The sequence below is a fragment of the Triticum urartu genome, chromosome 6A, assembly GCF_056163025.1.
Source record: "Triticum urartu cultivar PI428250 chromosome 6A, HENAU_Tu73, whole genome shotgun sequence".
Lineage (NCBI taxonomy): Eukaryota > Viridiplantae > Streptophyta > Magnoliopsida > Poales > Poaceae > Triticum > Triticum urartu.
The window spans coordinates 115228583-115240496 of NC_141878.1; the positions used below are offsets into that span (position 1 = coordinate 115228583).

At 45.3% G+C, this 11914-nt stretch overlaps 1 protein-coding gene and 1 long non-coding RNA gene across 2 annotated transcripts; both read right to left on the minus strand.

Moving 5' to 3' along the window:
- Positions 1 to 1444: 1444 nt before the first annotated feature.
- LOC125536184 (uncharacterized) lies at positions 1445 to 3107 on the minus strand. Its single transcript, XR_007294931.2, has 2 exons — positions 2669 to 3107; positions 1445 to 1893 (listed from the first exon to the last, which is right to left on the minus strand). It is a non-coding gene; the product is annotated as an uncharacterized LOC125536184 (long non-coding RNA).
- A 3043-nt stretch (positions 3108 to 6150) lies between these two features.
- On the minus strand, positions 6151 to 6696 carry LOC147964372 (protein SODIUM POTASSIUM ROOT DEFECTIVE 3-like). The gene is made up of 2 exons (XM_087529948.1): positions 6666 to 6696; positions 6151 to 6539 (listed from the first exon to the last, which is right to left on the minus strand). Exons 1-2 carry the CDS (start codon positions 6694 to 6696, stop codon positions 6151 to 6153), a joined length of 420 nt encoding a protein of 139 aa, XP_087386074.1.
- Positions 6697 to 11914: the final 5218 nt, after the last annotated feature.

Here is an 11914-nt window from a genome sequence, read left to right on the forward strand (position 1 = left end):
CAAGTAGCGGTCTTACTCGTTTGGGTTCACTAGTATCGATCTTAGTCATTTAGGCCCACACGTACTGATCTTAGTTATTCGGGTCAACAAATGTCGATCTGAGTCATTCGGGTCGACAAGTACATATCTTAGTCGATCAAGCCTACAAGAACTAACCTTAGTCCTTCTAGACCCACAAGCACCGATCTTAGTCGCCTGGACGACCCGTAGTGATAGTGTTGTGTCAAGACACACTGAAGTGCTAGTCGAGGGACCCGACGATCCACTCCCCTAGTTGTGTCGAGACTACTTGTTAAGGTAGTTGTGGGTCCGGATGACCGGTAATGCTAGTTGTCGGTCCAGACAACCCATGCTAGTAGTTCTGGGTTCGACGACCCTTAGTGCTAGTTATGGGATCAAACTACCAATAGTACTAGTTGTGGGTCTGGACGACCCATTGTGGTGCTTGTGGACCCGAACGGCCCATACTTGAAGTTCTAAGTTCAAACGACCCGTAGTAGTGATTGTATACCTGGACGACCCATACTTGTTGTTCTGGGTTCAAACGACACATATGTAGTCGTGGGATCGAACTACCCATAGTGCTAATTGTGTGCCCACAAGTATCACTATGGGTTGGGCCACCAATACTACCTCGTGCCCCTTTACATCGTCCGGACCACCAATGCCACTACTAGTTACTCTGGATCGTCCGGGCTAACAAATACCACTACGAATCACTCTGGGTCATGGGGCCCACACATACCACTACGAATCACTGGGAGTCGTCCTAGCTCACAAGTATCGATCATAGTCGTCTGAGGTCAAAAGTATCGTCCTTACTTCTCCGGGCACACAAGTACCGTTCTGAGTCGTCGAGACTCGGAAGTACCACTATGAAGCGTTCGGGCACACAAGTATGGATCTTACTCGTTCAAGCTCATAAGTATGGATCTTACTCGTTCGAGCTTACAAGTATCGATCTTAGTCGTTCGGGCCCATCTTAGGGTGCAGGGGGTGGAACAGGGAGTAGCATCTCCCCCTTGTCTATTTTGGGGTGGGGGTGGTGCTGGTTTGCCGAAGAATTTCAAGGGGTTAGTACATTTAGAGGTATGGCCGGGGCGGCTGCTGCACGGCGGTGGGGAGAGGTTGATGGGAGGGCGGGGCGGCGAAAAGAACACCCCGCAATCAGGCACTTGTCTTCAGTCGTTCAACGTTCACTAGTTCAGGCTTAGGGGATGTACCTCGGAGCATGCCTTGCTCACTTCAAGTATGAAACTCTGTTCTCATGTATGTTGATAGCGTTAGTCTGAACAAACACCACTTTAATTCGAGCATCATCGCAGAGATTTGATCCCTGTAAACATGCCATAATGCAATTTGTTTCACTCGATAAACATCATTGGTTCCTAGATTCCTGTCCAGACTCTAAAATTTATTGTACATGACATATGTTCGCAAGAAATGAAAGTAAACTACATGAAATGGATTGACCATAATCTGACAGCGTCCATGACATACAATACAAACTGTGAAACTCCCTTCAGTGACATTATAACATACATTATTATTCCCATAAGTTGCCACTGGATCAAAAGCGTTCTCCAAGTATTTGAAACAAGAAGTTCAGCCTCTATACAAACTAGGAACTGATGGATAGTTATCAGCAAAAATATGGACCGGGGATTGCAGAATCGATGGAAGAAGCAGCTGCTGGTTCCTGCTTGCCAGTAATTTACTCATCCTTGAAAAACAGAGAATGGTTAGTAAAGCAATTTGAAAAAAGGAGAGTTTTGTTTCAAGAAGATTAACAACATGCACTCATCTTTTTTTGCTGCTAGCACATTTGGAAGATTGCAACAACGTGGCCTTCAAAGTTGATGACGACGTTGCTCCCCCTACGTTGTGACTTTTCTAAGATAATGTCAAGCTTTGAAATGCTCCTTTTTTTGCCAACTTATTTTTAATGTAAAGACGAATCAAATAAGCCTTGTAAATTCAGGCGGATGGAGTACATTGATTAGGATACATTAGTTATCCTTGAAGAAAGATGTCTACGAAAGTATGGATACTTACAAAAAGACATTCATCAAAACTGGTATTTGGCACTATAAGTGAAAGACATTTAATACTTCGGTAGAACTCGACATGTGGCTATGATACAAATTTTTTTGGGAGGTTGTGGCTATGAAAGATTATTGGAAATAAGGTATGGGTTATGACATAAAAAAGGAGTTCACTTTCACTAGTTTTTTGACCCAAACCTGTAGGAATTTCTTCCCCAGAGCATAATTTGTAGATTTTTCCTTCGAAGGAGCTCTGTGGTGTTCAGCATGTTGTTAATCAACAACCAGAAAAAGAATTTATGTTTCAGTTGAGTGCAGGCTTTCCAAAGCCAGGCAATAGCAGGAATGGTTGTAGTCTCCCGAATGAGAATTTTATAGGCCTTGGCAACTGTGAAAGTCATGGCAGCAGAGGGGTATTGCTAACTGTCAGCTTGATCAAATAACACCAAACACAGGATTCAGAGTTTCAGGGTAACAATACGAACCATGTTCTGCAATAGCTACATTAGGTGTGGTCACTGCTCAACTACTAACTGAATCTTTATTTGAAGGTGGTGAAAGGAGTAGTTGGTCGACGTTGAACGTGCAGGCAGGGAGGGGGGAAGAGAAGAGCAGGGAGATACCTTGCTCCGTTGGTCCACCACTACGCCATGCCCAGCCAGGGGTTCGCCTCCAGGAACTCGCGCCGGCGTCGGCAGGGCCGTGGGGGAGCGGCCACTACGACCAAGCCTAGGTCGTCGCGCCGGCGTCTTCGACCAGCTCCTAACCCAGGTCCTCGCGCCCGCGGCTCCATCTCGCGACCACTACAACCAAGCACAGCCGGGGTTGCCTCCAGGACCTGGCCCCGCCGCCGTCGCCCAGATCACCGCGCCGGCGCTGCGGGAGGTAGCCGGGCAATTTTTGGACGGTAGTATTCCAGGGCTGCCGCGGTGCGAGGTTCCGCCTGCGGTGCCCATGAGTGTCTACTCGTGAGATGAGGGATCGCGAGATGACATTGCCATGGAGAATTTTCTTGACGGATCTACCCTCGAAGTAACTAACTGGCCCCACCAAAATTTTGTAACGGTCCCGCTGTTATATATAATTTCTCGTAATTTTAGTTTTGTAACTCCTTGTAACTTCTATTTTCCTACCGTCAGATTAGGCTGGATGGACGGCTCCTAAAATCGCCAATCACTGTAACAGTTGTAATATAAGAAATACCACTGTTTTACTTTTCTTTCCTTATTTTCCTATCTTTCCCCCCATTTTACTCTCGTATTTCATTTCCTTTTTCTTTGTTATTTTGGATCTAATACATGAATATTTTTATGACATGCATGAAAACTCTTTCTTCATACGCGATAAAGCATGTACAAGCTATTCTACATACATACATTTACTAGAAGTAATAACATAACCCAGAAGGCCCATAAAGGATTTAATGCCCGGTTACACATGTCCACGTCGTGCAGCAAAAAAAGAAGTCATTTTTTCTTTAGTTTTCTATTTTCTCAATATTATTAGTAGATTTTTTTAATTTTATTTATTATTTACTGGTTACCTCTTATTTTTATATTGTGATACCTTTTTCTTATTATTTTTATCAATCATGAATATTTTTCAAAATACATGAACATTTATATGAAGGTTGCAACTTGTGTATGCCTAAGGTGTCCCTGGGGTACATCACGACACATGTACAAAAGTCTGGATGAAGAAGAGGGAGAAGAAGGATTTGTTTTCTTAGACAACACCATCGACGGTGTCACACCAGTGTTCCTGGGACGCCCATGGGAGCCGTATGTCAGAGTCCTATTCTACACGGCGGTGATGTCAAATGTTGTGGTCAGCGCAGGATGGGGTCCGTGGAAGAATAAAAGCACATGAGTAATCCATCAAATTGTTGAGGTAATAGCACCCTAGGTATTCTAATTTGTATAGAATGTGATGATTCAGTTTCAAACTTGTAAAACTTGACTCCATCATATCCTAACTTGTACCTCATGTGATGATTTAGTCCAGGCCAATCATAACTCAACAATTGGCAGCCAGGTGGCTGGACCGGTCAGCGTATGCACTTTTGCAGAACTCCCCCTGCCTTTTTCCCTATTCAACCCGCACTCTCTCCACCTGAATTAATTCTGTCGGAACAAATCCACCTCGCATCCGTCTCTGTTCCCCTCTTGCTCACCTGCCCCCCCCCCCCTCAGCTCCAGCTCCATCTCCACCCGACAACAAGCTCGCCGCCGCCGTCCAGCTTCAGCTCCGGCGTCATGGTCTCCTGGTCGGACGGTTCGTTCTCGACATCGACATCCCGAGCAAGAAAGTGAAGGTGGTGGGCGACGTGACGCCGCTGGGCGTGCTCACCAGCGTCTCCAAGGTGAAGCCCACGCAGTTCTGTCCGTCGCAGCCGTGCCCCCCGCGCGCCTCCGCTTCCTTCTGAACGCTCCAACCAGTGATCTCTCTGCTCTCTCTGAATCACAAGTAGACACGAGGTCCTAGCCACTGGCGGAGCTTCGTGAGGGCAAAAGTGTGTCATGGCCCGCCCAGCCACTGAGGTAAAAATATAGCTATATACGTGCAGGCCAGCCCACGACAGCCTCGCTCGCATGCTGTCTCGCCTCGTCAGGCTTCTCTCCTTGCATCCAGCCTCAGTCGCCCTCCATGCTAGGGCACGAACCACACGTACAGCTGCACACAGGGACAGAGAGAGGTGGGGCGGAGCCGCAAATTAAGGTGCAACTGTCGGCCGCAGCGAGTAGCAGCGTAGAGCGATGAGGACTGCGGATGCTCCAGTGCGACTCATGCCGCGGTAGCTTGGCCACGCCCCAGGCGGCAGCTAGCAGCGGCTGCGCCCAGTCGGGTGAAGGCAAGTTCAGACCTAGGCGACGAGCGCTACTGCACTAGCATAGGCACATGCACAACCCGCAAACTCTCATCTCCCAGACAGTCTAATTTTCCTATAAAGTATAGGCTATAGCACTCTGAAACTCAGTGAATTGATAATACACATCCTAATTTGGATAGTAGATAATTGCCATAGGCACTGGGTAGCAAGGCTGATCAACGCAAAATCGATTTGGTTTTCAAGTGAAAACAGAGATGTACGTTACAGATTAAGTTGAGGATGACTTTTCAGCAGCAGCTCATCATCCTTTCCTTGGGTTGATTTTTTTTCCGTGTTTCTTTAGATTGGCCCGCCCAGGCACTGGCGGAGCTTAGTGCAAGCAAAACTGGGCACAAAACTGGGCTGTGGCCCGCCCAGTTTTGCTGCAAACCAATGGGCCTTTAGGCAGAAATGGGCCATAGAGGGAAAAAACGTTGGGCTTTCTTCAAGCTGGCCCGCCCAGTCATTCTGATGTAGCTCCGCTACTGCGCCCAGGCTTTTCTTTGTAGCTCCGCCACTGGTCCTAACTGCTCTAGTGGTCGAGGACGAACCAGTGATCTCTTTGCCAAGCTATATTAGCTTTCAAAACATCTTATATTATGAGACAGTGAGAGCATAAGTTAAAACCAAAAATTGTGATACCCATAGGCCATAGTCATCTTAATCTGTGGTCGATTGATCGGTCTCAGTGCATTGGAACAGAATCAGAGCATAGCACGGCTCTCCACTAAACAATGACAAGCGGGATGGCACCACCAGGACATGTTCGATTCTACACTTTCTTCCTCCACTCACCTTTAATTTTCCCTCTTGTTTTCTCTCGATATTTTTTTAGGCTGTTTTCTCTCGATATTTTGGTTGCAGAGCTGCATTTGGCATGAACAGTGAGCTATATTCAGAACAAGAAACACCCGGAAAATAAAACAAGAAAGCAGGCAAGGTAAAAAAAAATTACTAGTACAGGAACTATAGTATATTTCAATTCAGAATACAGGCATAGAAAATCCATGGGTGCACATGCAAGACGAGGAGTTTCAGTGCAGTTTCTCTGAAGAAAAATAAAGGAAAGAAATTTGGAGCTACTACGTGCGTGGCAGCCACGAGCTGTCCATCTCGGCCACTACGTACATCGATCGCCTGCGCGCGAGGGACCCGCCAAGGACGACCACTCGAGCAGCTAGGACCTCGTATCTACTTGTGATTCAGAGAGAGCAGAGAGATCACTGGTTGGAGCGTTCAGAAGGAAGTGGAGGCGCGCGGGGGGCACGGCTGCGACGGCCAGAACTGCGCGGGCTTCACCTTGGAGACGCTGGTGAGCACGCCCAGCGGCGTCACGTCGCCCACCACCGTCACCTTCTTGCTCGGGATGTCGATGTCGAGGACGAACCGTCCGACCAGGAGACCATGACGCTGGAGCTGAAGCTGGACGGCGGTGGCGAGCTTGCTGTCGGCGTGGAGATGGAGCTGGAGCTGAGGAGGGCAGATGAGCACGAGGGGAACAGAGGCGGACGCGAGGTGGATTCGTTCCGACAGATTTAATTCAGGTGGAGAGAGTGCGGGTTGAATAGGGAAAAATGCAGGGGGTTTCTGCAAAAGTGCATGCGCTGACCGGTCCAGCCACCTGTCTGCCAATTGTCGAGTTGTGATTGGCCTGGGACTAAATCATCACATGAGGTGCAAGTTGGGGTATGGTGGAGTCAAGTTTTACAAGTTTGAGACTGAATCATCACATTATGTGCAAGTTAGGGTACCTGGAATGCTATTATCTTCAAATTGTTTCATTCAGACATAGCAAAGCAAGTGATTTTACATAATGTACATGCATCGATTGATATTACAGGGGCAATGAGACTTTCATCAAGAAGGACTATATGGGGCCAGGATCTAATATATCTGAGGTCGCAACTGAAAATATGCAGGTTTGGGGAATCTGAGACTCTAAAATATTATTTCATTAACTATATCACGGGTGGGGGAGGGGCAAGGCACGCCACTCCCTCCCTCTTGAGCTAGTATAGCTCCACCATTGTGTGCGTGTTATTGAAGCATTTAAAGGATCACCGAGACTTTCATCAAGAAGGACTGCACCGAGAAAGGGGATAAGTATTAGAACTGTAGCTGACCATGAGATGAGAAAACTACAGATACAACATATTAGTGAGCGTTTTTTATCCGGTTGTTCTTTGCTTTCCAGGTTGAGAACCTACTACACTGCATCTTGAACTCAACATCCGTGAGAGTGCATCTTGATGTAATAAATTATGATTTGTTATCCCAGTGGCATTTGATATTTGTAGCATGTCTCGTCTTCATATCAGAGCCTTTGATGTATGATTAGATATCTTAATGACATTTGCTATTTGAGGCCTGTGTCATGTTGATGTAACAAGGAATAACGATCAATACATGCATGTTGCTTGCTTGAGTGCGAACAATTCATTTTCTTATGTTAGGGATGACGCACGTTGTAAGATTAATATCTTCAGCATTATTATTGATACTTGGCCATGGCACCCTTTGATGGTTCATCAATCCCACATAAACAACTATTGAATGCAACTATGCAAGTTACGTTGATATCATGCACTTGACAAGGAAGTAATTTCCTGTTCAATTACTTTTCGATGGTAGGATCAATAACCTTTCTAGGATTATGAAAGGACGTGTGAACAATTCAACAAGGTGATTCTGTCCTTGGCCTCTATATGCGGGTATGAGAACACCACAGCCTATTTTGCCCCAAATTTGGTTTATTTTGTAATCAACTATGAACTCATTCCTCCTTAAATCAATTTCTATTCAATGGTGACTTGCATCAAATGTTTTTTGGCAAACTTAAAATCTGCTTTCATTAACATTGTGTGGGGCCAGACATGCCCCGGAGAAGATTACAACCCATAAAATTACAAAGGGCCAACAAAGATGAAAAGTACAAGCCGCCCTTACAAAGGACGTGGCTAAAACTATCCATGGAACTAGCCACGTGTTGATAGGTGCTTTCTGTGGATGCCACGCAATTGCACACGCGCCCAGCACGCTCCAATGACGCCGACCAAAGACGAACTCCAGCCGCCACCATCCATCGAAGGGGAGAACCAGGATTGGGGCCTCCAGATGATCTCACATGGGATCTGAAGGTTGAAGCTGAAAAGCAATGAATTTTGGTGATTCTCAGTAGTAAGGCGTCCCTGCATTGGGCAAGCTTCTCCAAGCACTAGTGGAGAAATGTTGCCTCAGACTCGAGTAACTATTGTATCCCAAAGCCGCCAAGCCATCCTCCGGAGTGGAGGTTAAGGAGGGAGAACAACAACCATTGAGCTCAACGTTCACAGAGGAGGGCCTCCCTTTGGACTTGCAACGACTTTAGAAAGCAAATATCTAGTTCAAACACAATGAGTCATATTTATGTTATTTTTGGTGTGAGGTACGATTCTTAAAATTCTTAAAAGGTTATCATGCACTAGCAACGATGCCAATTATGAATGTCACATATGTGGATATTACCGCTATAGTATCTTCTATTAATATCCCCTGAAATCCCTAGTATGTCATAATTACCCTTTTTGATCATCACATCTATAATCTTGTGTACATACATGTGATCATCAAACTAATAATATCCCAATTAGTCTGGGCAGTACAATGCATGCTCGTGCTGACACCTCTGGTGGTGAAGGTATTGATCTTCCTTGCATACAAATACTGAAAAACAATCACAATGGATGCGGTTGAAAAGTTTCTTTGGATAAAGCAAATGATCGGCCCCATGAGGTACGCCTACACATACATTGATGCAGTCACAAGCCATCTATATATCTTATATAGAAAAACCCCGCTAGAAGTCACTAATTGCTATTATTCTGCGCATGCGTGTTTCCACATCACCTCAGTCATTATTTGCCATTCGATGTAAATTGTGTGGAATTGGTTGCACCGATTTCCCTCTATACTCCTCATTTCTAAGATGTGTGCATGCATAAAGGTCTTGGATGGCACATCTCAACTATTTCGTTTTCCTGCCACCTCTTCAATTTGATTGATATGTTAGCGATTATTTTTTTGTTGTGCTTTTTTGGAAGAAAATCTCACAAGATATATGTCATTGCCAATCGAAGCTAAGGGTGCTACTCAATGCATCTGGTGTGCCTAAGTTTGTAAAAAAAAGTAATCCCTCCCTAGACAATACAAAGAAGTTTGATGTTATTTAATTTTTGTTTTTTACTTTAGAATACGACAAAAAATATTTAAAATGATATTCCTCATTATTCACGCATCTACAAATTGTAGTGTATAAATGTTTGTACTTCACACAAACTCCCGAAGCAACGCGTGAGGCATTCATCTAGTTTTAGAGACAAGCGGGCCCAAGGTGTCTACAAATATATGTACAAGGGTGTGCTACTCCCTGGCGGCCTCCATGTCACTGTCAAAATGATACAGGGTTACTTGCAATGAAGAAGATTTCATAAGTGAATTCTCCACTATTGGCACGATCCTCCATGTCAATGTGGGTCAGGTTCTGCTCAGAAGAAATGAGGATACTTGTCGAGTACATGACAATAACAGTTTCTCCTTGGACAAGCTCATTAAGGTTGCTTTGAGCATTGCTAGGGATATCAACTACCTACACCAGGGGTGTGAGATCTAGATTTTACACTTTGGCATCAACTCTCATAGGATCTTGCTTGACAATAATCTTGTCCTGAAAATTGCTGATTTCAATCTCATCAAACTGTACCCAAGACAAAATAGTTTCATGCCACTAAGCGCCTTACGAGATGATATGTAGGAGCTTTGGTTTCATATCAAGCAAAGTCCAATGTTTACAAGTTTGGGATGTTGTTGCTCAAAATGGCTGGAGGAAGAAGGAATGATGATCCAAGTGTGGCATATTGTAAGTGTATCTAGTGCCACCCCTAGTTGGTTTTGAGGTATTGACGACAAACCTAGTTAAGGGACTAATGTGTTTGTGAGAATTGAAGGATAACACAGGTAGAAGTCCCTCATTGATTCGGTTTTCCTACCAGAGATGACCCCTAAAAATGTATGAAGACATTGATGTCAAAGGTGGTATATGAAGATATTCTCATTGAAGACTATGACAAGAGAAGACATCGCATGAAGCCTATGGAGCTCGAAGACTCGGATCTTTCATAGTTCCTTTTCTTCTTTATTGAGTCATAGGAACCACCGTACTGTTAAGTGGGGTGCAAGAGAACCAGTCAGAATGGCTGAAGTGATGCTTAACCAAAACATGTCTTCGAGTGAAGACTATGAGAGCGAATCTTGTCCAGAGTCGGACAAGTCAGCTTTGCTTGTAGCCCAAGTAAAGTTGTCGTGTGTGTTTGAAATCTGACCGTTGAAACACGTGTCAGTTCCTTAGTGATCCAGGGTCATTTCGGATAAATCAGGTCGGGTTTCCTAGTGGCTATAAATAGCCCACCCCCTACAACCATAAACGGTTGGCTGCTCAGAGTTAGAGTACGGCTTTTGTCATTTGAGAGCAACCCACCTCGAAGCCTTTGAGAGAGAATTCCTTGCGAGGATAAAGCCCTAACCACCCAGAGCCAAAGAGTGTTAGGCATCACTTAAGTCTTCTTGTCTGTGTGATCTGAAGACTTATTACACTTGAGGACTGTGAATCCTCCAGCCGGTTAGGCGTCGCGTTCTGAGCATCCAAGAGACATTGTGGATCGCCGGTGAACGAAGTCTGTGAAGGTTTGGGAGTCTACCTTGAAGACTTACCAGAGTGATTGGGCGAGGTCTGTGTGACCTTAGCTCAAGGGGAATACGGTGAGGACTGCGTGTCCTGAGCTGCGTGTTCAGGACTGGGTGTCCGGGACTGTGTGTCATCAGGTTTAAATACCTAGCCGCCCTAACCAGACGTACAGTTGTTACAGCAACTGGAACTGGTCCAACAAATCATTGTCTTCAACGAGTCACTTGTTTCATCCTTCCCTTCCCTTTACTTATTGTTGGTCCTTGTGAAGTCATTGTATGATTGCACTATCTTCTGTCTTCACTGAGTGACTGCTTGTTCTGATCGGCTTCATAATATCTTCCTACCTGATCCTTACTACCTAGCTGCTATTAGTCATTGTGCTTTCACTTCATTGAATACTTGACTATGGTTTGCCTAGTGTAGTCTACCTTCCGCTGCATGGTAATAGGTTTATTTCTATCGTTTGTCTTCGAAACTTCCATGTTTTGAAGACCTTCATAAAAATCGCCTATTCACTCCCCCTCTAGTCGATATAACGCACTTTCAATTGGTATCAGAGCAAGGTACTCCCTTGTTCTGTGTGATTCAGTTTAACCACCTGGAGTTTTAGCTATGTTGATTGCAGGGATAATTGAAGTCTCCGCTGCGTGCCCCGTCTTCGATGGAACTGAATATCCCTACTGGAAGAATAAGATGTGCATGCATCTTGAAGCCATTGACGTCGACCTATGGTATGTCGTCAAGAACGGCATTCCCAAGGCTGGAGAAGGTGTCACTGCTGCTGACGTCAAGAAGTTCGTTCAACTGGACTCTACTGCTAAGAATATCATCCGTGGTCATCTGACCAAAGGACAGTATGGCCGCGTGAGTGCTTTGGAAACATCTAAGCTAGTCTGGGACTGGCTCTCCAAGGTCAACGAAGGCGTCTCAACCCAGTGAGATCAAAGAATCAGTGTCCTTCGCAACTTCTTCAATCGCTTCAAGAGAAATGACAATGAGAATGTCCAGCTCACGTTTGATCGACTCACTGACATCACGAATGAGCTTCAAGCCCTCGGCACTACTGAGATCACCAAGCATGAAGTCGTCAAGACACTCCTGAGATCACTTGACAGTTTGTTTGACACCCTAGCCCTGATGATTCAAGAACGTCCTGATTTCAAGACACTCGATCCATCTGACATACTTGAGAGGCTCAACACACATGAGTTTCAGCTTTCTGAGAAAAGAGATATCTACGGTTCCAACTATGGGCGAACTCGTGCCTTGAAGGCAAAA

Excerpts from the sequence above, each read along its gene's own strand:
- LOC147964372 (XM_087529948.1), bottom strand. The coding sequence starts at position 6,696 with ATGAAACAATTTGAAGATAATAGCATTCCAG. Across the intron at positions 6,540-6,665 it reads TGAAGATAATAGCATTCCAG|ACAGGTGGCTGGACCGGTCA; the intron begins GTACCCTAACTT and ends GACAATTGGCAG.